Consider the following 27,063-nt stretch of genomic DNA (forward strand, 5'->3'; position numbering starts at 1 on the left):
TGTTAGAAGCGGATCTCAAAGCGAGAAGCAAGCAAGCTCGCGGGACGTTGACTTTGAGAAGAGAGTGTGATAGGAAAGGATAAGTGCTAGTTGAGAGATTCAGAGGATAAGCTCAAAGAGAAAATTGGTCATGGACAAGATTTGGAGCAAGATAACAGGTTCGGTCTTGACCTTGATATGATTTTAAATTGGGGTCAATCTGGACTACTTAAGGTTACTGGTAAGCTTTTTAGAAGCTTGGAAGTACCCAGGAATTGCCAACTGGTTTACAAAATTTCAGAACAGTACCAAAACTTGTGGAGGTAACAATAAAAAAAGACATTAACCAATAAACCAATAGAGGCCAGCAAGTGGACCATATAACTAGTAGCCCCATAAGAGGATGATGCACTAGAGAGTGCAAATTGATATTGTTTATGATGACAATGAGGATCTATGAGCGTTAGAAGAAAATCAATTTTCAAAAATGGCCATAGATGATGTCTATGATGATGAGGAGAGTCTAGGTTCTCTAGTTTTAGAGATTATGATGGAAAAGGTGGAACATCATCGCAAAGAAGTGGAATTTGTTGGAAAGTATGTCGTAAAACAAACAAACATCATCGATGCATACTTTTTGATAAACGTACAAGAGGTGTTTGATTATTGGGAATCAGATGTAAAACCACAAAACATTGATAATGCATCCCAATTGTCTGATGAAAAGCCAGAGAAAGGTTTCTTTTTCAGGCAAGCAATCTATAGGCAATAAGGTTCAATAAAGTGAGAGGTGCATACCTACCAATCGAGAAATTTTTTTATCGTATAATACTTAAGATCATCGTTGACAAATCCATTACTTTCCAAGCGAAATTTCCTATATAGACATTCCAATGAGGAAAATGGAATTCTGGAACACAATCTATACTAGATCTTACAGCCTGTTGCAGTCGATTTTAGACATCATGAACTGTTTTTAGTGTTCTGGTTTTCTTCAATCAGTTCTATCTTTTTATTTTAGTACCTCTTTTACAATTTTTCTTAGAAAATTCAGATGCCCTTACGGACCCACTTGTTTTAAAACTAATACCAAAATTGAGGGGGAGGGTTAAATAAAACAAAATGCTCTCTTTGTGGATTACATAGATCTGACTGACATTATGTAAATTTTAGATCGATGTTAACAATTTTGTTTATTGATCGAAAAACAGAAACAACATAACACAAAAAGTACATTGGGCGCAGAGATTGCCCTAAATAGATATAGACCTGGACGCACCATTTTTGGCAAGCAAGACGGCCAACTCAATGGCACTGCAAGGGATGCAGGGAAAAAAACAAGTGAGAGTTACATAAGCAGAACTCTCTAATATCATTCATAATGTCAATAAATCTCCAAGGTCCCAAAGAGTTGCCCTTGAGCCACGATATGGCATTCGATGAGTCACCCTCGACCAGCACTGCTCTGTTACCAACATGACTGTCAATCAGACTGATACATGTGAAGAGTGTGTATATCTCTGCCTAATTTAAATCAATCCTTTTTGCTGGGCCAGAAAAAGGTAAGATATTCTCAGCCAAGTGGTTCCAAATGACGCGCGCGCACAAACACAAACAAGCAGGGACTGAATTGTCCACCAACGAGGCATCAAAATTGAACTTTCGCAGATTGGAGGATGGGGGAGACCACTTTGGCCAAGGTTTCTCCTTCTTCATTCAATCTTTTGTAACAATGTTCTGGTTACGAATAATATCTTGGGTGGAGTAGCCCCCAAACTTCCTTCGCACACTGCCCACATCATTATTAGGCACTTGGTCTCCCTAACAATGGTAAGTCTAATATAATATGTATTTATGTTTTGCCATTATTTTTCTTCCTGTTATTTTTATCTTCTTCTATTTTGTAAAATTGTTTAACCCACTAAAATATTGATCGTGTCTTTTTCGAAATGCATCTTTTTCAAAATGTAACACCAAAATAGGTTCTGCACTTGTCCATTACAGAAGAAAATAGGAATGCCCACAGCAACAGAATCGGCAACTATGCTCAATCCTTAGTGAGGCAACTATGCTCAATCCTTAGTGAAAAGCTTATGAAAATCGAAACGGGTCTCCAGTCGAAGTACCTAGGTCAATGGAAAGAATTTTCTCAAAACATCCTTCAAGCTCATTAGAGTCGACTTTCTTCAACCACGGAACAATGATGCATTCAAAGAGGGCTTGTCCTAGTGATGACTTCAATCAAGCCTCTTGATGAACGGCGCAAGATATTAAGGAGACACATCTCTCCTTTCACTACCTCATTTGTAGCTTCTTTATCCTGAGTTCCTTATTAACTTGCACATGAGCTAATGGAGTATTGAAGTTTACTTTTTTGTCATATTAATACTTAGCAATAGCAAGGACATAAATGGGAAACAATGACTTGAAGAAGAATGGTTCTTTTTTGTTTATCTCTGATGCACAGTAAATCATTTCACACCAAAAGAAAACGAAACTCTAATACAGAACATATACGAAAACCTCAATTCCAATTGTTCACTTCATCAATTTAACCATATCAACAATATGTCTCATGTCAATGTCCAAAAGAACTAGAATCAAGTCGCAATTTTTTTCTCAGGAACAGAATATAAACAAAAACCTAATACAGAGATAGAGATGATTGCACATGTGAAGAAAGAAAAAAAAAAGAAACCCTAGCCCTTTCCTTTGATATAAAATTTTCCTATCAATCCATCTGCAAGAAAGAAAAACAAAATCCAATCCTCATCATTTTCCCTTCTTTCAGTGATACAAAAATGAAACCCTAACCCTTTACTTTGATATGAAATGTTCCATTAATCCATCTGAAACAAGTAAAACAGAATAAAATCCATATCATTTTCCATAATTTGAGATCGTAATTCAATAGAAACAAGATTAGTATACAGAAATTTTGTAGAAACAGAATCATATGAAGATTTTGAAGACGATGACCCAAAAAAAAAAAATGGTACCCGTTCTCCGGCGAAAGCTCCGGCTATGACGAAAGTGACATAGACGGAATTTCTGCGCATCAGAACCCTGTACATCCCTTCCAGAAATCCCCCGCTTCTGCTTACAGTTGATTCCATCTCTCTCTCTCTCTCTCTCTCTCTGGTTTAGATCTCTACAAATGTGGAATTATTTCCAAGGGAATACGAGTTTTTATGAGGGCATTTTGGGACTGTAGAAAGGCGGATCTGTTCCGGTGTGTCGGATTGAGATGGGTCCGCGGAAGCTAGTGGTGCAACTCGGACCCGAACCCCACCCGACCTGACCCGAGGAAACCATTTTTCCAACCCGACCCGAGTTCAACTCAACTCGACCCGACTTTTTTTTGTCGGGTACTCGAACCCGACCCAGTTGCACCCAGAAGCGTTCTCACCCTACCTTCAGCACAGCAGATGGGTCCATCACAATCTGAATGGACCCCATTCTGGACCCGACCACAGATTCGGAAGAACACTTTGTCACTATTCTACGGCTCTATTTCTTTCTAACGTAAAAATGGGCGTAAAACAAATTTTGCCTCTACCTTCCCACGTAAAATTAGGAGTGAATTCTTTCTTTTGTTAAAATGGGCGTAAAACAAGGGCAGCGATAAATCTGACCCCCAAATATCTTAAATCGACCCGTGTGTCTTTCTCTCTCCTCTGAGGTTGAAAGACACATAGGTTGTCGATTTAAGATATATGGGAGTCGATTTATCACTCCACTAAAACAAATATGGCCTTCATTTTCCCTAGTAAAAATAGGTGTGAATTCTTATGCCTATTTTATATCCCAATGAAGTAGAGCCCGGGGGCATTACGATACAACTTAATTTTCCTTAGGCTGTTTAGTTCCTTTACTCGACTAAAAAAGGGAAGTGGAAATGTTATGGCAAATGGAAAGAAAAACTTGTAAGATGGGTGTTTAGTAGTCAAGAAATTGTGGAATGCTACATATAATGAAAATTTTCTCCACTTTCCAATGTGGACTATTCACTTAGTGAAGAGTGAAAACTCATTATTTGAAAGCATGATGGCAGTTTTGTAATTAAAGCAAACTTTTGAAACACTAAACCTCTTTATGTAGAAAAGACACTCCCTCCCCCTGGACGGATAAAATCGGTAACGCAAAGAAAAACGTTAAAGAGGGTAGATCTATAATTATTCTAAACATGTAGTAGGGCCAACAACCAATCTACTATAAAAGAAAGATTTGTGGGTCCCACAAGTGGGACAAACATTTCTATTCCTACCACTAGCAAATTGCCATGCTCCTGTAAATTGCCAATAAGACGCCCTTGCAGCTCGTGTTCTCAAATAGAACCCTCCAATCCAGCATTCCTCAATTATTTACATTTGTCATACACGTAGTTGTAGAAGGGCTAATCCACGACCAATTCATAAAGTCGACTCCCATCAAAGTCACTAAAAAACCAAAGCTCAAAATAATTTTGTTTTAGAAATTTTTTTTAAGCGGGTCCACTTTGGGGACCCAAAATATTAGGGGTGTCAACGGATCTACTTTGGGTAAGATCCACCTATGTCACGGTCACGATCCATTCAATTCCTTATCGGTTGGTTCGGAGTCGGATTGTTCTTCGAATCCTACTTTCCACGTCATGATCACGATCCATTTTAATTTGGACCGTCCATCGGAGTGTCCTATTATGTCCCACTAAGCTAAGTAAACAATTAATTTTTTTTAAAAAAAGAGATAGAATGGCAGTCCACTATTAGTGTGTCTCTATGCATTTTCTTCAACTAAATTAAATTTTTTTCTATGTTTAATCTATGTATATAATAATGCTTGTAAATTATAAAACTAATCAGAATTACATACACAAATATAATGTATAACTATTATCAAAGAATATGATGCATAAAGAACAAAATCCCTCTCTTTTCCTTCGTGAAACCATTTCGGATCGTGACTATCCAATGGGCATCTGTGGCGTGCCCGTACACAGTCCAAATTTTTTTGGATCCTAGATTTGATGATCCGAAATATGCCCATGAATCCTATTCATATGTTTAGATCCTGTTCATTAACGTTCGGATTCGGACGATCCATCAGACCGTCTTGATCCATTGACACCCCTACAAAATATATTGCATATATTAGAGAGCATTAAGCCGATTTTTCAAATCACAATGGGCGCCCATAGTTTTCAGGCGTGAAGATCCACCTCATAGCTGGCTTTAAGTTATTCATTTGATATTTTATGAGGAATGATAGAATAAAGGGCACCTTTGCAAAAAATCAGCTTCAAGGGCGCCCCTGTTGGCTAATTTCTTAAAAGTCAACATGGTGATGCGCCTAAAAATGTAGGATGGCGCCTAAAACAGTCCAAACCATGTTGATTTTTAACACAGTCTTACGCATTGGATGATGTTTAGACACGGGCTTAGGATCATGTGGGTCGAGTCATGATTCCCCCCTAGATCGAAGTTTTTTACCACACGCAAAGCGTGTCATCTTGGATCCAAGGTTGGTTATCAGGGCATCCGAGGGAGGTATTTACTTCCTAAGTTGACCCAATTATGTCAAAAGCCTAAAATAATCACTAAAATAATCACTTGTAGCTAAACACATGGAAAGGTATCTTCTTACATACCTTAATTTAATCTTAATAGTAATATTAGAAAGGGAAATGATATTTCCACCCCTCTTTTGTTAATCTTTTCTGAAAATGAAGAAAAAACAAGTTCGAAGGGAGTGACAATGTGGAGAAAAGGGTGGAAGTATCATTTACCTCGAACCCTGTTTCGATAGCAAGAAAAACATTTCCTCTTAGGATTTTTTTTCCGCATTTGTAGGGAAACAACATGATTATGGTTAATTTAGAGGGATGTCTCAATAAATTAAGGCCTTATTGGGATTGTAGGAATTTTCAGGAAAAGTTTGGAAAGGAAAAATATTTTTAAAATTTCCTACTTGTTTTTACACATGAAAACATGAAAAAATAGCTTGAACCAATCCTATTCAATTTTTCTCCAGAAGCACCTTCAATTTATAATAATATATCTCTCTACATGAACCATAATGATATTATTTCCCTCTAAATTGTGGAAAGAAAAAAATTTCCAAAGAAAACTTTACCGTGAAATGTTTTTCCATGCAATCCAAAATTGAAAATCACGTCTCTCTCTCTCTCTCTCTCCGTTATTTATAAATGGAGGAATTGAAAATCACGTCTCCTTGGCGCTCTCTCTGTCAAGGATTTATAAATAGACGATTTCGAAATCCTTCTTTTTCTCCTCTTATAGATAAACCTTTATGTTTTCACTCTAAGATACGTAGTTTAGATTCTGGAGTATCCATTTTTTTGGGTTTTCTTGTGTGTTTTGGTGCTTTTATTTTCTTCAACTTGCTGTTGGATTTTGTGCACCTTTTGGAGAAATGGTTGGCGGGACTGAAAGGGTTTTTGACTTTTATTGTGACTTAGTTCTGCTTTTCTCCTCCACAGCTATTGTTTTTATTAATCTTTTGATTAATAATATGGCGAGATTCCCACTTCAAGATCTCTGGTTTATTCTTCAGTTTTAGATTTTTTTTTTTTTACCAACTGTGACGAGTTTTAGCGGTTTCCACCTTGGTTGAGATCTATTTTGTTGAATTTTCACTTAAAGATATATGGGTTGGGGTTACTGCTTTCTTTGTTGATTTGTAGCTATTACTTTATTGAATTTTTGCGCTTTGTATCTTGTTTTCAGGAATTTATCTTTTTTTACAATGCTGGCATTGCTGTGAAGATGTTGATACTTTTACTTTGAGATATTTGGTTAGGATTCTACTCTTTACTTAGCAAATTTTTAACATTACTCCTTGGTATTTAAATACGAGACTTTGGCTCCAATGAAACGACATATTCGTCAAACGTTCTGTTTTATTCTCTTGTTTGCAATATGCACTGCACTGAGTTGCAGAGAGGCATTTCGCGTGAATTTCATTTCTCGTCTTCCACTTGTCTTTAACAAGACTCTGCTCACTAACAAGACTCTGCTTGCATTTGCGGCAAATGACATCGGAGAGCAAGAATCAAGAGAACAGATTGATCAGTTGCTGGGAGATAATTTTGGCGGTCAGGCTCATCATCGTTCCATCTCGTCCCAAAGGGGAAACAATCAAAATGATGTGCAGTTGAGATCTTTTAGAAGAAACCCAATCCACCCTGATTCTCTAAAGCATTCAAAGTTATCTTTTAGAAGAAACCCAATCCACCCTGATTCTCTAAAGCATTCAAAGTTCTGGCCAGAAATTCGCACGTCTCTGCGTGATTGGATTCATACTAAGCGATTCCAACCCGAAATCATGTTGGATTTGATCGATCTTGTTAAGCGTCCTCTCGATCAGCATTATGGTTTTGTGGGTTCCAATCGCCCATATGGGTCTTGTGCTGTTGTTGGCAATAGTGGGATTCTACTGAAGAATGAGAGTGGTGCATTCATTGACAGCCATGAGATTGTGATCAGATTGAACAATGCCCAGACTGCGGGGTATGAGCGACATGTGGGTTCAAAAACCAACATTGCATTTGTAAACAGTAATATCCTGCACTTGTGCTCACGTAGACAAGGCTGTTTCTGTCATCCGTATGGTGAAAAAGTGCCGATGATTATGTACATATGCCAACCTGTGCATTTCATGGACTATGTGATCTGCAATGGATCACACAAGGCCCCATTGCTCATTACAGATCCCCGGCTCGATGTCTTGTGTACAAGGATTGTGAAGTATTATTCACTGAAACAATTTGTGGAGGAGACAGGGAAGCCCCCAGAACAATGGGGTGCTTACCATGATACTATGATGTTTCATTACTCTTCAGGGATGCAAGCCATCATGCTTGCATTGGGAATCTGCGAGAAGGTTAGTGTTTTTGGGTTTGGAAAATCAGAATTAGTAAAGCATCATTATCATACCAACCAGAGAGCTGAGTTTGATTTACATGATTATGAGGCAGAGTACTCCTTTTACCACGATTTAGTTGAGAGACCACAGGTAATACCATTCCTTAAAAACTCTGGGTTCAAGATTCCTCCTATGGTCATATATCATTGAGTTTGTTTCGATTTGAAACTCTTGATTCCCAGGAATCATTTGATTGCTTTCGAGCCTCAGTTCACATGTTCACGTTGTAATTGTAGTTTCCCACGGAAAAAATTGTTTCAGGAAATATTTTTCATTGTTTCATTTAAAAAACGGGTGCCACCCAAAGTAGTGCTGGGCACTAAATGTAAAATTGAAACCACATGTCAATATGAGATTGGTATTTGAAAATGTGATTCCAAAATTTGGGCCCAAGTGCTGTGTATAATAACAGTCTTTTGCTGATTATTATTGAAAGAAGTCTGTGGAGAGAATAAAAACTCACCTCGTGTTCTGCTGATATCCATTCATCTTTTTGTATTTCTATAACAGTCTAGAGTCTAGACCTTGCATTTTGTGCGAAGCTGTGCTATATTACATTACTGTTTCTTCTTTCTCTGTATTGTAAACTAATGTATGCATTGATGTAGGATCTTTGATTCAGTAATTATGGTTGAATACTTTCTCCACAAAGTAGAACAAGCAACCAATGCATTGGTTTACTGTTTGATTAAGGATTCTAGGAGTCAGGTTAAGAACTGATGTTTTAAAAGAGAATTATAATTCTGGTTCAAAATATTCTGCGGAGAATGTCAATGAGGGTCTGGGTTTCTAGATGGAATATGGACAGAAGGGGCATGAAAGGGATGTAGGGAACATCAAAGGGAAGGTGGGTAGCTGCTTAAGATTCTTTTTCTCTAAGGTTTTGATGGGCCTTTTAGGCTGGCTGATTTCTGGTTTTGGGAAAATATGGTTGCTGAATGAATTATAAGTTGGGATTTGATTAAGATTTATAACTAGGATTTAATGAATGTTAAGAGAAGGAAAAGAGGGGTCTAAGGATGTTGTTAGATGAGATTTGTGCAGAGAAAATAAGTAAATAAGCTATTCAAGAGAGAGAGAGAGAGAGAGAGAGAGAGAGAGAGAGAGAGAGAGAGAGAGAGAGAGAGAGAGAGAGAGAGAGAGAGTAGCTCAAGTATATCATTCCAGCAGAAAAAGAAAAAGAAAGCTTTGAGTTTTTATTCAAGGATGAGGAGACAAAGGAAGCTGAGGATCTATGGGAAAACTGTTTGGTAGGATTCTTCTTGGGTAGAAGACCCTATTTCATGGCCCTAAAGGAAAGCCTTTCTTGGAAGTGGAAGTTAATGGGGGATCTTTTTTTTTTTGAAGCGGAAGTTAATGGGGGATCTACAACTGTATACTCTTGAAAATGGATTTTTTTTCTTCAAATTTTCAAATCCTGAAGATTGTTCCTGGGTCCTTGAAGATACATCCCACAACTACGGAGGAAGGCCTCTAATCCTTCAACGATGGGACCCTAGTTCCCACATGGAAAAACAGCATCTCTCCGAAGTTCCGGTTTGGATCCGTCTACCTGGGCCGCACCTTAAATTTTGGTCTTCGCATTGTTTGAGCCGCATTGCCAGCCTAATTGGAAAACCTCTCTACACGGATACCAAAACAGCTGAGGCATCAAGGCTGAATTTTGCTCGAATTTGTGTCCAAGTTAGTGCTGCACAGCAGCTTCTTGACTCTATTACGCTCAAATCTTCCTCGGGAGACATAGTCCAAAACATAGTCTATGACTGGAAACCCAAAACCTGTACAAATTGCAAAGATTTCTCCCACTCTTTGGAGAATTGCAGTCTCCTTTCTATCCCAAAGCCAGTACAAGGCAAAAAGGTGTGGAAACCTGTTCGAAAGAGTAATGAATCTGATCCTGTTGAAAACTTAAATGATAACCCTTCCTTGGATAGCCCCTCTAGAGACATCAGTCGTTCAACTCCCTACCATCTCAAGCCTTCAAACAGAGAAAGAAGTGAAGTGCCACCTAATCTGAGAGAAGTTCATATAGCAAAAACCCATGAAGTTCAGACTTCCAACTCCTATGCTATTCTTGATAGTTACAAAGAAGAGAAGAAAGATGATAAGGATGATAAAGATGATGAAGTTGAAAATCTTTCAAAGGAACATCCAGATGCTCCCTCTGCTGAACCTATTGGTCACCACACCATCGCCGCCTCGCAACCGCATGAAAGTGAAGCATGGCATGAGGTGAGTAGAAAGAACCATCAGAATTTACGGAAGAGCCAGAGAGCTAAGAAGCTGAGTAAGAGGATGATAGATGCCCTTGGCTATTAGTGGTTCTTGAGATTCGTTGTGCTTCCTCTTTTCCTTAGTATATCATTTCTAAGGATAAGTCTTGCCTTTGTTTTCTTAGTATGTGTCCCTATTCTTATGATAGGGTTTTGCCTTGTTTGCTGAATGTATTATCTTTCATATTCTAATAAACCGGTAGGGGTCCCCGCCAAACCCCAGCTTACGCATCAAAAAAAAAAAGAATAGAAAATAGCAGGAGAAAGAGAAACAAGGAGAGAAACCCAAGCAACCGCACATAGAGTTAGGTATTCTTACCAAGGGATGCAATCACACTTAGGCTTAGGTACTCTCACCTAGAGACGCAATCACACACTTTAGCATCAGCAAAAATTCTATAAATCTTCATTCAATAATAATAAATTGAAGCAAACATAAGCTTATATAGGGTTTTACTATTCATACCACTCTTCACATGCAACCCTACTTTTAATGAAATTCCAAAAAATGCCTCTAACTTTAAGGGGCCGTTTGGATACCCGGATTTTAGAATCCGGGTTTTTAGTTTGAAAACAGTGTAAAAGAGGGTTCATGATCAAGCTGCTGTATGCTGTCCTGACAGCGCGTTTCTTGGATTTTAAGTGAGAGATTCAGGTTTTAAAAATCTCTCCTGCATCCTGAGATCTCTAAAACCTAGAAATATGGGAGGATCTGCTACTCTCTTGCTCTTGCTGACGGAAAGAAGGGCGAGAAGTAAAAAACGAGACAAAAACGACGGCTGATCCGCTTCTTCTCTTGTCTCTTAGCTACAATTTTGAAGAAATCCCGGATTCTAAAATCCGCATATCCAAACGGCCCATAAGAGCTAAAGAAAAGTCAAAGCAACTAAATCTAGCAGCAATACTAATAGAAGTAAATAGACAGACTACAACTGCTAAGACTCCTAAAACACTAAGCCATCATCCAAGTTCCCACGTGGGGCTCACATCATCATAATGGTGCCAAATAGAATCAGATTCAAAGGAATCTGTGGCTCTTTTGCAGTTATCTAATGCATTTTATTTAATGGTGAAGATTTTTGTTCTGGATGGACTTGGCCTTGAACCGAATGTCTGTCCCATCTGTTTCTAACATGCCCCATATGTAACCCCCAATGAATTCTGTGTGGTGCAATTCAATTGGCGAATGCAATTTAGAATTCACTACCTTTTATGCTCACCCATATTTTTGTAGAACATGTTATTCTCATTGTGGATCTTACCTTGGTTGCTATCATGATGGCTGATCTTGTGGTGTTGGATGCAGACAAAATTGTGGTAGACTTGACGTGCTCATTCACTCTTAATGGTGGTCTTGGAAGCGGTGTTTTCTCAAAATTTCATTCTTGCTACCACTCCCCTTATTAGGTACTGCCCATGATCAGTTTTAAGCAGGGTTTTAAATTTCGACCGAAATCCGAAATTTCGGTTAAGACCGAAACCGAAACGTTCCAAAACCGAAAAAGCCGAAATTTACAAAATTTCAGTTGAAATTTCGTTAATTTCAGCAATTTCGGCGAAATTTGTTAAAAAATATTAATTTTTTATTCTTTCACAAAGTTTCGATTGAAATCACTGAAATTTCAGGATTTCGGCTGAAATTTCGGTTTCGGATAAGTCTGAAATTTTAGCCGAAACCGAAATTTAAAACCATTGTTTTAAGTTTGCAATGAACCAACCACCTAACCTCAATTTACTGTCACTTCATCATGCTTTCCACCTTGAGACATTTAATTAGTTTCTTGCACCAATTTCCATCACTTCTCCTCTGTACTCCAATTGATATCCTTATAGAAGTGCCACAACATGTGATAGGAGATTTAGGTATGTTCTCATGTATTATGTGAAACGTGATAATCTTTATGTTGGAGATGGCTACTTCACAAATTATGTTTGACTTGATAATGATTATGCCTTTACTTAGAGACATTTAATTAGTTTCTTACAGAAATGTTCATCACTTCTTCTCTGTACCCCAATCGACATCCTTATAGAAGTGCCACAACGTATGCTAATCATGACCATGTCACTCTCATTAAACTCAGTGAACCTGCAATGTAAATCAGCTTGCGACTTATATGACTCATTCCTACAATGCTCCTAACATCATCATGAGTCTACTTGATTTGAGTACCAAAGTTGTATACATTATCACTTGGTCTCACTTCAAGAGGAAAAGGAACCAAATCAATTGAGGTTGAATTCCCATCACAATCTCAAAAGGGATGTGACTGGTGTAGAAAATTCAGCTGTCGGTAGAATAAGATTCCACTGCTTAACATGATCATGCACCAAACATCTCAAGAGATTACCCAAGCTTCTATTCACAACCTCTGTTTGATCGTTGGTCTGTGAATGAAACATTGAAGAAAATTTCTTGATACTCAAGATACGCCACAGGTTATAGCAAAAATAACTCATGAACTTGATGTCACAATCTGAGACAATGGTACTTGGCACTCATGTAGTCACACAACTTCGTTAAAAAAAGATGCACAATGTGAATAGTATCAATTGTCTTGCTACATGGCATAAAATGAGTCATCTTGGAGAAACGATCAACCACATCATATATAGAATCTTGCTCACTTAAGGACTTAGGCAATCCAGGGACAAAATATATGCTTAGATCCTGCCAAAGTTCGTATGGGATAGGAAGAGGATTGTAGAGACCAGTATTCTGCTTCCTCCCTTTGTCTAACTGACATGAGTGACATTGCCTACCAACCTTAGCCACATCACGCTTCTGACTAGGCCAAGAAAGTCGATCTTCAACCATTGCGATGGTCTTTTCTCTACCAAAATGTTCTACTGCTCCATCCACGTGTAATTCCCATATCATCTCATCTAGAGTGAAGTGTTGTGAAGGCATAAATGAGTTTCCTTCAAAAGATAACCATCGTACAATGAGAAATCAAGATAAGAGGATTGTTGGCCTGCTAGCAATTCAGCATAGACAATATTGAAGCCGTGATACGAAGGATAATCTCACTTAAGCAAGTCGAAGAAAATAACCTGGATTGCCATAGTATGATGATAATAAGTGCATGAGCAACACAACTAGCTAGCCACATCAACAACCTCATTCTCTGCACTTGCCTTTTGCTTGACAACAAAAGTATACACCTGCAAAAGGGAAACCCATTTGGCATGTCTATCGCTCAACTTCTTCTCTGCATTGATATAGCTTAGTGCTTCATGGTTAGAACATAAAGAAAATTCCTTGGGTATAAGATATTGTCTCCAATAATGCAAAGCTTGCACCACTACATAGAACTCCTTGTCATAGGTTGAGTATTCTTGCTTCTCATTGTTTTTGAACGAGTGAAATTTTAAAAACAAATCATCAAATAAGCTGTGGGTAGTCAGAACAAACCCTCTTGACATGTGATAGTGGCCTTTTCATCATGAAAAACACTCTTCAAACCCCTATTCAAAACCTCTTCCGTTATAAACAGAAGAGGGGATAAAGGGTCTCCTTGTATAAGTCCCCTAGAGGGCCTTTTGGTTCTACATTTATTAAAATTGAAAACAAAAAGTTGCTTTTCATTCCATTAATCAGATTTTACAATCTTCGCTAAAGCCAAATGATTCCAATACTGTTCGAAGAAAATCCCAGTTCATCATATCATAGGCCTTTATCATATCTAGCTTCAACAAGATATTATCACCCCTCACTTTGCTGTCCAACCTTTGCATAAGTTCTTGGACAACAGATATGCTGTTGATAATATGTCTTCCTTTCATAAAAGTCCCTTGTCCATGGGATATTATTTTAGAAACATTACCAAGACGAATGGCTATTAGCATAGATATGATTTTATATCAGAAATTACATAAAGCCAATATGCCTAAAGTCCGAGAAGCTTTTGGGATTTCCAATCTCTGGAGTGATGGTTATAAACATGTGAGAAATTATACGGTGAATGCGCATACATGTCAATATTGGCGGTACGAAAGAAGTACCGCCCTTGATATTTGATCCAGCAGCAGCTCCTTAAAAAGTGCGCTGCTGTTGGATGAGAAGCGGTTTTTCTTCTCGGGGTTTTTCTTGGGTTCTTTTTCAGGGTTTCTCTCGGTGTACGGTCTTGGGTTTGAGAAGCAAGGAAAGGGTTGCGGGTTGTGGGTTTTGGCTTAAATCCATTGTAATCCTTGTATATTGTTTTTTCTCATAGTGGAATATCGTGTTTCTCACCCGTGGAGTAGGCTTGGCTGAACCACATAAAATCTTGGTGTTCATCTTGTGGCTTGCTTGTGTTATTTTTTCCTTTTCCGTTTAATTTGTGCGCGATCGGATTGGTTTACCCAGCGGATTTTCTCAACAATCATAAACATGAGTATAAGCTCTAGACAACTTACTGCTATTCAAAATTGAGAAACGGCGTTGACCACATCCTTTTTTACTACATCCAAGCCAATACCTTCAAAGGCGTCCATAGGTATGCTAAATACCACCATCTTCACCTCATCTTCTTGAGGCTGGGCTAATAGAAATATGGTATCTTCATCCTTAATCAGTTTTCGAATTGAAGCAAACAATTCCTTATATTTGGAGACGCCCTCTTAAGTCAACAACCATTCAAAAAAGTCATAACTATATCATTTCCCTCTAAATCATGGAAACGAAAAAAATTTCCTGGGAAGATTTTTCCACAAAAAACGTTTTTCCTACAATCTAAAGTCTAAACAATGTCTCACTGTTTAAATCAAGAAGGAATAGTTAAATAAGCATTGATGGTAAGGACACTGCTCATTTTGGACTCTAGATTTGGGAACTTAATAAAAAGCTCAAACCTTCACACTATCTCATGAAGGAATTCTTGTTTCTTTTTTTTCCGTTTTGTCTGTGCCGTTAATTTTACATAATCACAAATCACAATGATACAATTTTTTACCTTTTTCATTGAATTCTGTTGTTGTACGATTTCATTAGGTATTCTTTTATGTATTTTATATGAGTTTTATTGTTTACATGCATTATCTTATTTAGAACTATAGATTAGTCAAAGAGAAAAGGCTAATTTATCTGAATAAATTGCATAAATACCCTAATAGTGGACTGGACATTCTAACTGTGTACAATTTAAATAGAACCTACTGGGACACTCTAACGGATGGTCCCATTTGAAATAGATCATGACTGAGACAGAAGAAGTAGGATCCGAAGAACACACTGAATCTGATATGACAGTTGAGGGATTTGAATGGGTCATGATTGAGGCATAGGTGGATCCGATTTGAAGTGGATTCGTTGACACCATAGCCAAAATATTGCTTTGATTAGACGATTATAAGCATATCCTAGAAAATAGACATAAACACATTATCATTATGCCCTAAATCATGCCTTATAATTTTGTGAAGACACCCTCCCCTTTTCTATTCTTCCAAGCCACATCACACCCCTCTAAATCAATTGAAAATTTCTCTTCTTATTGTCTCACTGTTAGGAAAATTCAAATTACTGAGGCCATTCTTGGATTGCGGGATTTTTTTGATAAAGTTTGGAAAAGAAAAACTTTTCCAGAATTTCCTGCTTTTTCATTGTTTGTTTATACAGACAAAATAGGAAAAATGATTTTAGCACTCCAATGTTTTGATATGTCACACAAGCTTCTGATCTTTTAGTATTTAAAGGGCTGTCAAAAGGTTATTTACAGTTCCCAAAAAGCTCCAACACCACAAATTAAAAACAAAAAAGACATGCTACTTTTGCGACATGTCAAAACATTGGAGTGCTAAAATCATTTACTAAAACAAAATGTAACTTGAATAACTGCAACTCAAGTTTTTATTGATAGCACCTTCAATTTATTGGTGATTTCCTAGGGACCATCCCCGAAGGCATTTCGCAGGCCGGCCGTTACATGAGAGTGCAACCACACTGATGCGTGCCGAATATCGATTCTCCAAAAAACGGATGGAAAATCTTCCCCGAATAAATCTCCTAAGTTTTAGGCTTTTAAATATTTTATTTGAGTTATTTAAAGTTGTAGTTGTTACTAGGAATGGTGGTTGATATTACTTTTCCTTATTTTTCTCATTGTTCCCTATCTTTTGCGTTATGCTATTATCCATGTAACTGCAAAACGTGGGCTGTAGTTGCTCTATTTAAAGGGCATGTTTGTCATTAATAAAGGTGAAGATAATTTACAACAAAATAGAGACTATGTTTCTAGGAGAGTAATGTCTCCTCTCGAACCGAGCCATTAGGAGGTCCCGGTTGCTTTGAATCAACCATCATCTTCCCTATTCTTCCTTTTTATTTTGTTTATTTGTGTTACGGCCGATTAGGCACGTAAAACTTGGTGTCAGAGCAGTCGGTCCTGCGCCATGGCTCCATTCCGCGAGATTTTGGATTCCGTGTATGAAGATTTTCAAAAGCTCAAAGCGTCCTTTTTCGAAAAGGATAGAAGAGCAACGGTGATTTAAAGAAGGCTTGGACAAAATCAGCATATTAATCGAGGAAATGTGCAAAGACGAAGAAGAAAAGAATCTTGAAAATGTTGTTGTTCGAGCAGATGACGTCAAGGATGGGCTAGTTGAACACATTGCCGAAAAGCATATTGAGTTTGTTCAACTATTCCATCCTTCTTTAATTGTGATGGGGCTCATTGAAAAATCATATTCCTTTCCAACCTCAATCACAATTGATTTTGAAGGCGGGGTTTGAATGATCACGACCACCATTTTTGAAGATCATGAAAAGCCAATATTTTTCAACAAAACTATGCCCTATTGGGACCCCGGTAGATTGAAGTATTTTCTCCAGTAAGGAATTCAACCTTGAGGAAAAAGGTTGTTTCAAGGGGGAAGGAATGATGCGTGCCGAATCTAGATTCTCCAAAAAACGGATGGAAAATCTTCCCCAAATAAATCTCCTAAGTTTTAGGCTTTTAAATATTTTATTTGAGTTATTTAAAGTTGTAGTTGTTACTAGGAATCGTGGCTGATATTACTTTTCCTTATTTTTCTCATTGTTTCCTATCTTTTGGGTTATGCTATTATCCATGTAACTGCAAACGTGGGTTGTAGTTGCTCTATTTAAAGGGCATGTTTATCATTAATAAAGGTGAAGAGAATTTACAGCAAAATAGAGAGTATGTTTCTAGGAGAGTAATGGCTCCTCTCAAACCGGGCCATTAGGAGGTCCCGGTTGCCTCGAATCAACCGTCATCTTCCCTAGTCTTCATTTTTATTTTGTTTATTTGTGTTACGGCCGATTAGGCACGTAACACACACAGGCTCACTTTTCAATAGATTTTGTCTTATTCATTAGGTGGTTGCTCTCTCATGCACAAACCGGCTTGCGAAAATGTCTTTTGAGATGGTTCCTATCAAATACCTTTAGGCCACGTTTGGATACCCACAAGATTTAGATTTGGATTTATTTGATATTTTGAACTGGATCAGATCCTTAGATTTCCAAATCAACTACAACAGTGCAAAAAATTCCGATTTTCAAATCTGTTTTGCGAGACAATATTTGGAAATCAATATTTGTGGCAACTTCCTTCACCGTCGCTGCTCCTCGAGGTTGCTCCGGCAGCAGCGAGATATCCCTCCCTCCTTCCCTCTCTCTCTCTATCTCTCTCTCTTAAAACATGATCATGACGATGATTGATGTATTTTGTATCCAAAACTCAAATTCAAATCAAAATACAAATGCATGAGGTATCCAAACGGGCCCTTATAGTTATATCCCTCTAAATAAGACATAACAATATCATTTTTCTCATAATCATTTCATTTTTTCTCTAAATCATGGAAACAAAAATAATTTTCTAAAAATGTTTTTGCCCGAGAAATATTTTTCTAGAAATCTCCTATTTGGTTTGCACGAATTATTGGAAAAGAAAAACTTTTAAAAATTTATTGCTTTCTCATCTCCTGATTACAACTGAGAAAACTGACATAAACAAACAGTTCAAGGCTTTTCTTTTCTTTTCTTTTTTTCCTTTTTTTCTAAGAGGGACCTTCAATTTATAATGATATATATTATTGGCAGATTTGTATCTCTCCATTTTTTGTCCTCCACAAATGGAGGGGTTAGGATGATCCTATGGAGCTGATTTTTGGTACACCCCCCATCTATGTAAGGGACTTTCAAATGAATGGTTTGGATCATCCTAACAGAGTGGGCCCCCATGTGATTGGGCAAGCTAGCTCACCATAAGTTTGGTGAGCTTAACAGTTTCCTCATATATATATATATATTCGTATTTAATTTAATATGAACGTGATAAGGATTACAAGGAAGTTGCAGAGTTACATAAATGAGAACTATAGAAATCATGTAAACAAGAAAGCCATCCCAGTTTTGATCTTTTTGATAACCCTCTCATGACCAAAAGCAAAAGTTCGAGAAATCGCGCCCCTGGTCTTGTGAGAAGCTCATATGGACATTTGCTTGTACTCATGGCTTGATTTGTCTACCTTAAGATCCATGCCATCATCTTGTTTAGACAAGGTCTCTTGTTAAGAAGGGAGTTCCATTCAATAGAATACCTATTCTAATTTCATGACTTATTTTTGTTAAAATTCAGTGCATTTTATATTTGAAGAAACCTTAGCAGCAATTCTCTACAATGGTGGAGGCGGTGTGCTTTTGAGGAATATGGAGATACACTCTCGTTATGCATGTTGGTGATTTTTATCATCGAGTTAAATGCATGCCTTGTTTAATTTGATTTTCTGATATGTAGTAATCGCCATTCTATGCATTAAACTATTTATTCATATGGTTCCCATTCGAAAAGAAAGAAAGAAAAAGAAATGTTTATTCATGGGACTCCAATTTGTTTACGAATCTTGGTTACTTAGGAGTATTAGCCTATGCATGATATGATTTGTGTGGATAAAGCCACCATATTGCTATCACTTACTAACACGTGAATGGGATTAGTGCCTCACTAGTAGAATGTCCTCGATATGTATCAAGTTGTTTGTTGTTTCTCAAGTGTTCTTGCTTGGTTGCTCTTTTAATTTATATTCAATACAAATACGGGCATGAAGATCCAGTTCATAGTAGTATTATTATGTCTTAGTCTCTTCCGATAATACACGCTCGGTGTTGTTGACTCCTTGATGAAATATCATCGTAATCTAAGAGGGAGGTTGGCTGCAGATGGTAACCAAGATTTATGGTAGGGGAAGAGGTAAGGGGATGATATCAATAGTAAGAACAAGGTCCTTGTTGGGAGATGGTGAAGAATCAAAATAGTAGAAGAATGGGCTAGCAATGGGATCAGTGTTGGTTAAGTGAGTGTGCTTTGTATTGCTCATTGCTTGCATGTTTTAGTGCAATATCTCATTGCTACTCCAACATAAAGATATGGACTCTTCAAATTTCTCATGGCATCATTTTTATTAGATTGGGTATAGTTGGCAAACTTCCAAATTTCTATGTTCTTTTGCAAGTTGTGACTATCTTGATTTAAAGGAGTGCTCGTTGACATATGCTGTGTTTTGCCAAGGAATGAGGGCATGGTTTTAAATTTCCACCGAAACCAAGACGAAACAATCCAAATATTTCCTTCATCCCCACTGAAATACATACTGAAACTTGGAAGTGTATTAATGGATACATCGTCCCAGGATGTGTTATATAATTATATTTATATGAATTGCTTGTGATGTCTAATGTACGTAATATCTATAAATATTATATGACTTAACTGTGAAATGTGATATGCATTGAGTTATAATTATATTTATATGAATTGCTTGTGAAGTCTAATATACGTAATATTTATAAATATTTTTTTTTTTGCATGCTAAAATATCTATAAATATTATTTGGCTTAACTGTGAAATGTGATATGCATTGAATTATCATGCATGTGCGACGGCATGTGTCACTAGGTGTTTGATGTTGTTAAACCATTATGAGTGTTTTCTTTATGGGTTTAAGTGTGTAGTTGTGCTTATTCTACACATCAAGAAGCTTCATATTAAATGTCCATCATTGACATATGATTTTGTAAGTTTCCGTGATTTTACAGGATTTCCACCAAAATTCTTATCCTAAAATGACATGTTTTCATTTCCGTTATGACCGAAACCAAAACCTGAAACCTTGAATGAGGGGAACTGCTTATAGGTGTTGCTACTTTACAAACAAAAAAATAATAATATATATATATATATATATATATATATATATATATATATATATATATATATATATATATATATATATATATATATATATATGTATTGGCCTAAGCAGACTCATTCAATGACTTGATGTTATTTCTGCTATATGCTATGCTCTCAACCATGCTTTTTAGGTTCTAAAACAGTGGCATGTGGTCGGTCTTTAATTATTTTGATAGGCGAAAAACTTTGCTAAGATAAAAATAGGTACAACAAAGGTCAAAGAACAAATTTTCAGAAAAAAAAAAGAAGGTCAAAGAACACCTGAAGTACAACAAAATCCGGGATACCATTCTTTAAGGAAAATGAAATTGATCATAAAGTTACCATAGAATGAGACTAAAAAGCTTCTCTTTTTGGCCATCTTTTTGAAATTGAATGGAAGAAAAATCTTTTTTTTTTGCCTTGATTGGTTCTGTTAAATCCGCTTGAACAGTAGAACCAGCTGGTCCTGTCCTTACCTAATCTTTTCTTTGTACAGGTTTCTTCTTATTTGTTGGGAAAGAATGCTTTTTGTGTTTTCTTATTCAAATATGAGCAATTTCTACTTTCTAGCTGATGGTGGCTAACTATTTTGGATATGCTTTCTGGTAACTAGCTTTAGTTGTCTTTTATATATCAGTTCCCTCATCCTGCTAAATAAATTTCTATCTCATTTCCAGTTTTGCGTATGGAGCAAGATGTCATGAAGTTCATTCGTGACCCCACACAACAGCAACTGGAGTTTCAGCAACTACCAACGTCTTATTTAAGGTTGGCAGCACACCGTATAGCCCCGCATTACTATCTGCAGTCAATGGTCATTTTGGACAACAATTCACCTGATGGGTCCGGTTCTAGAATTGTTGTTCGCAAAACTTCTGAATGCCGGCTTCCTTTGATTCGTCTTGCCGACATTCCTATAAATCTCCCATTTGAAGACACCAGTAACATTACTAAGGTTGCAATCAAACAAAGGCCGCAGAAGCGCTCACAAACCAATAGTGGTGCAAATACCCATTCTTCCAGAGCAAATCACTCGAAAAGTGTGGAGGAGAGGAAAGATGAATATAACAGAGCACGTGCCCGTATATTTAGTGCTAATAGTGGTGGGGGCTCTGTGGTTAAACCAGAGGGTGAATCCACTCTGCCAGATATTTTCCACCACTGCCCCTCCTTGACACCAGCAAGGGTGGAGGAGAAATCTAGTGTGGAAGGACCTGAAATTAATCTTGGTAGGGTGTCAGGTGAATCTTCTACAGTTAGCAACAGCAGATCAAGTAGAAATCGGCTAGAGAAGGAGCCCGTCGCTAGATATAGGACAAACAATAGAGTTGCCATATTTCGTGACCGTGAGGTGGACCGTAAAGATCCTGACTATGATAGGTACATTGACTCATTCTGCAGTTGATTTCATATTATTGTGCTATTTGCAAAATTTGAATATCTGCTCTCACAATCAACTGTTTTCAATACTAATATACATGGATAGTTCTGGTTTTTCTGACTAATTGACTAATTTCGATGCTAGGGACATTATATTTGTGCCGACTAACTGACCATATCTTTCGATAGCTGTTGCTTTGTCCTTTGTGAGAGCAGATATTCAAATTTCAGAATTTCGGTCGAAATATTAAATTAATATTAAAAAAAACAGTTTTTTTTTGTCAAATTTCGGCCGAAATAAATGACCGTTTCGGTTTTGGTCGATTTCGGTGCCGGTCTCCACCGATTATAAATACACTGGAGGCTGTCCCAAGTAAAAAAATAAAAAAGCACGAATATTCTACCCCTAAATAAGCACAACTATGTTTTAATAGAGGCGCTCATGTATCTTGTCTTTTAGAATTTAATTGTCACGTAAGTACCTTTTAGTTTAAAGCTCTTTAAATACTAAAGACAAGAAACATGAGGTCTTGTATCAAAACATGTTTGTGTTGAAATCATTTCCCTAATTTATTCTCCGAAAGCAGTTTTTGATATTAATATTGAAATATAAAATTAAATATTTCTCTGAGAACTTCCTCTGAGTCTACATTTATCCAGAGATGGTGGAAATATATCAGATCAAATCTAGAAAGATCTGACCGTTGGATCATTAGGGTGGTAGATTAAACAACTTAGTAGTTCTTTTATAATTATTTTTAGTTATGTTTTGAATTGAGAGAGAGAGAGAGAGACCTGTTGAGGATGAGAATCGGATTGTTGATGAAGGGTGGTGATGATCCTTCGAGGCAGAGGCCGAACATAATCCGACGCCTGAGAATTCATAGAAAGGCAGGTGAAGAGAAAGCAGATGTTAAGCAGAAGGGATATTGGCTTGGCCATTTCTCTTGGAAATGAAACAGTTGCACTAGAAATGAAGGGATGTGGAAGAGATAAGAGCTATATGTAGTAGAGTGTTAGAGACTCAAAAACTCCAAGAAGGAATTCCATGGCGTCAAGAAACATTCTTTTGTAGAGGATTCGCTCTCAACATTCTCTTCTTTGTATGCAAAACAAGTGCCTTTGAATGGCTTGGCTTCATTCGCTTTCTACACCATCGACCGACCATAGCTTAAAGGAGTTAAATCAGCAACAAAAATGCACCTCGCTTTCGATAGCTGTTGGTTTGTCCCTTGTTTATAAGCCGACATCTTGATTTGATATTTGCACCTCCCTCTCTACAGCTGGTTGTTAGTCCCTCATTTCAAAGCCGACATCGTAGAGATTAATATCACAAATTGGGTGCCTTTTTAATATGTGACGAGGAGCAGGGGGTGAATTAAGGCTAACTTTAAATGTACATGGTAATAAATTATCATAAATTGAAGGTCTCTGTCTAGATAAAAAGGCAAGAAATTTGGAAAAAATATTCTTTTCCAACCTTTCTAGAAAATTCCTGAAATTCAAACAGGTACTTTGTGACATCTCCAAGGTCTCCTTGGTGGTACAGTATGCACATTTCAATCTCTAGGGGGACTCTGTAAGCATGTTTGAGAAACACTTCACTAAACACCCTACTTAGAGTTACCCTGCCGGTGTCTTATAAATCCCTGTTTGTTTGAGATTATGAGAACCGACTGTGAGTCCAAGACTGATTATTGGACACAAATGTGAATTTAATTTTGAGTCCAACAATCAGTTATAGACTAAAATCGGTTCTGAAAATCCAAAACAAACAGGGCATAAACAGTCCAAATTTTGAGGCGGCCTTAAGTCCTGATGCCTTCAAAACACAGACACCCGTGGGTGTTAAGTGATAGAAGCGGATAATGGCAAACCTATCTCCAACCCTTCCATCAAAGGGAAGCGGGAGACCCTATTCGATCAATATTTTGGCCTATATGAATACTGCAAAGCGTGGTAGAGAACCCAGTGCCAGACTTTTTTAGCACCAAAACCAACTTAAACGAGCCATTACTGCGTTGTTACCTTCATACAAATTGCTTATTTGTTGACTAACATAAAAATTCTCCCAAAATATGAGAACAGTTGATGAACGATCTGCGAATGTTCATGTTCCGTTGAAATTTCAAAGTGGGAGCATAGTGTTCATTCTTCAGCTGGCCTTGATCCCAATACTGGAATATCTTCATACCTCTTCTGCAGTAATAACAAAAAATGAATTGATCAAAGAGGTTGATTTTTCTTGATTAAATAGCACTATCTCTAATATAATTGAGATCATTCGATGCAGATAAACGTTTATCTCTCAAGTCATAACAATGCCAGAGAACGAATGGAGAGTTTCTTACAGGTTTTATCTTCTCAAATAAGTTTTGAAAGTCAGTAGATGATGTAACAATTTATTCCAATTCTGGGACAGATAAGATCAATACTTGCAATCAAGAACACAAAACCCAAGTTATGCCGCTGAGTTACTGGTAGCAAACTGACTTAATCACCCCAAACTACTCGACCTTATGGCGGCGAAAGTCTCTCGCTAATGCTGCTGTTCCTGATTAGGAATCTTGCAATCCCTAAGGGGCCGTTTGGATACGTGGATTTTAGAATCCAGGCTTTAGTTTGAAAACAGTGTAAAAGAGGGTTCATGATCAAGATAAGCTTATACAGGCATGCCTACAACAACATGGAGATTATTTCCAAATATACACATTCAAAAAGTAAGATAAGCTTTAGATGCAATACCCCAATGTTATTGTATTCCCACAGCCTTTTCACCCCGTAGTCCACCGCCTGCATCCAAGGAAAAACCACTTCATGGATCAACTACAAATCCTCCCACACATTCTTGCACACTAAACAGATAAGAAAAGATCAAACAAGTACCAAAATAAAACATTCAAGGCATGATCTAGATGTTATTATATATTAATATTATGCAGATCTGAAATTTCAAGTTCAGGATTTAAAACTTGTAAACCCAGTTAGAATGCCTCTGCACTTGTTTAAGATGAATAATCAGCTGTAACCACCAGTCTTGGATGCCTCTGCACGTGTTTAAGATGAATCATTAGCTGTAACCACCAGTCTTGGATGTCTTCAGTAGATGCAGAGACAGAAATTTCAGATGAGGGAGACTCACGAAAGCTTCACACATTGAAGGCAGAAACTGAGTCGCATACTAAATACATCCATTATATGAAAATATTCCAAAATATATTTATGGACATCAAAATGGCAAGGAAGCTACAGGGGCATGTATAGTTCCATGTATGAGCTCCAGCAATGCTCCAAAATCAATTTGACATTTACAAAAGTCTAAGATCTTCTCAATAAAACACCTCTGGTAGGCAATACAAAGAAGGATATTCCACCTAACATTGGCGCATTGACACATCACGCAGCCGACAACATTTGTTTTAAAAATAACTTCCATAAGGCTGGACTTCACCCAAGTAAACAATTTATGAACGAAGTCATTAATAAGAATGAAGTCAATACCATGTGATGTAGAACCCTATGGGCAGAAATTTGACAGAAAATTGCTAGGTAGGGCTTTCGGCTTCTAGCTTGAGTTTGAGATCTGCTTTTGGCTTTGGAAAGTTCAAGTTAAGCGATGTCAGAAGCGGATCTCAAAGCGAGAAGCAAGCAAGCTCGCGGGACGGTGACTTTGAGAAGAGAGTGTGATAGGAAAGGATAAGTGCTAGTTGAGAGATTCAGAGGATAAGCTCAAAGAGAAAATTGGTCATGGACAAGATTTGGAGCCAGATAACAGGTTCGGTCTTGACCTTGATATGATTTAAAATTGGGGTCAATCTGGACTACTTAAGGTTACTGGTAAGCTTTTTAGGAGCTTGGAAGTACCCAGGAATTGCCAACTGGTTTACAAAATTTCAGAACAGTACCAAAACTTGTGGAGGTAACAATAAAAAAAGACATTAACGAATAAACCAATAGAGGCCAGCAAGTGGACCATATAACTAGTAGCCCCATAAGAGGATGATGCACTAGAGAGTTTGCAAATTGATATTGTTTATGATGACAATGAGGATCTATGAGCGTTAGAAGAAAATCAATTTCCGAAAATGGCCATAGATGATGTCTATGATGATGAGGAGAGTCTAGGTTCTCTAGTTTTAAAGATTATGATGGAAAAGGTGGAACATTATCGCAAAGAAGTGGAATTTGTTGGAAAGTATGTCGTAAAACAAACAAACATCATCGATGCATACTTTTTGATAAAACGTACAAGAGGTGTTTGATTATTGGGAATCAGATGTAAAACCACAAAACATTGATAATGCATCCCAATTGTCTGATGAAAAGCCAGAGAAAGGTTTCTTTTTCAGGCAAGCAATTCCTATAGGCAATAAGGTTCAAAAAAGTGAGAGGTGCATACCTACCAATCGAGAAATTTTTTTATTGTATAATACTTAAGATCATCGTTGACAAATCCATTACTTTCCAAGCGAAATTTCCTATATAGACATTCCAATGAGGAAAATGGAATTCTGGAACACAATCTATACTAGATCTTACAGCCTGTTTCAGTCGATTTTAGACATTATGAACTGTTTCTAGTGTTCTGGTTTTCTTCAATCAGTTCTATCTTTTTATTTTAGTACATCTTTTACAATTTTTCTTAGAAAATTCAGATGCCCTTACGGACCCACTTGTTTTAAAACTAATACCAAAATTGAGGAGGGAGGGTTAAATAAAACAAAATGCTCTCTTTGTGGATTACATAGATCTGACTGACATTATGTAAATTTTAGATCGATGTTAACAATTTTGTTTATTGATCGAAAAACAGAAACAACATAACACAAAAAGTACATTGGGCGCAGAGATTGCCCTAAATAGATATAGACCTGGACGCACCATTTTTGGCAAGCAAGACGGCCAACTCAATGGCACTGCAAGGGATGCAGGGAAAAAAACAAGTGAGAGTTACATAAGCAGAACTCTCTAATATCATTCATAATGTCAATAAATCTCCAAGGTCCCAAAGAGTTGCCCTTGAGCCACGATATGGCATTCGATGAGTCACCCTCGACCAGCACCGCTCTGTTACCAACATGACTGTCAATCAGACTGATACATGTGAAGAGTGTGTATATCTCTGCCTAATTTAAATCAATCCTTTTTGCTGGGCCAGAAAAAGGTAAGATATTCTCAGCCAAGTGGTTCCAAATGACGCGCGCGCACAAACACAAATAAGCACGGACTGAATTGTCCACCAACGAGGCATCAAAATTGAACTTTTGCAGATTGGAGGATGGGGGAGACCACTTTGGCCAAGGTTTCTCCTTTTTCATTCAAT

At 37.4% G+C, this 27,063-nt stretch overlaps 1 protein-coding gene, 1 long non-coding RNA gene and 1 pseudogene across 2 annotated transcripts in view; 2 read left to right on the plus strand and 1 right to left on the minus strand.

Moving 5' to 3' along the window:
* The window catches only part of LOC143881834 (purple acid phosphatase 22-like), a 33,938-nt gene extending 10,759 nt beyond the window's left edge, over positions 1-23,179 (minus strand). The window contains exon 1 of the mRNA XM_077385134.1: positions 22,536-23,179. Coding sequence (XP_077241249.1) covers positions 22,536-22,682 — 147 coding nt within the window. The 5' untranslated portion in view covers positions 22,683-23,179. The remainder of the gene's footprint in view (positions 1-22,535) is intronic.
* Positions 79-2,359, plus strand: LOC143881835 (uncharacterized). The gene is made up of 2 exons (XR_013252026.1): positions 79-1,809; positions 1,962-2,359. It is a non-coding gene; the product is annotated as an uncharacterized LOC143881835 (long non-coding RNA).
* LOC143880950 (beta-1,6-galactosyltransferase GALT29A pseudogene) lies at positions 6,592-8,526 on the plus strand (annotated as a pseudogene).
* Positions 23,180-27,063: the final 3,884 nt, after the last annotated feature.

Source organism: Tasmannia lanceolata, unplaced genomic scaffold, assembly GCF_043159265.1.
Source record: "Tasmannia lanceolata isolate RefF3 unplaced genomic scaffold, GAP_Taslan_0.1 ptg000007l, whole genome shotgun sequence".
NCBI lineage: Eukaryota > Viridiplantae > Streptophyta > Magnoliopsida > Canellales > Winteraceae > Tasmannia > Tasmannia lanceolata.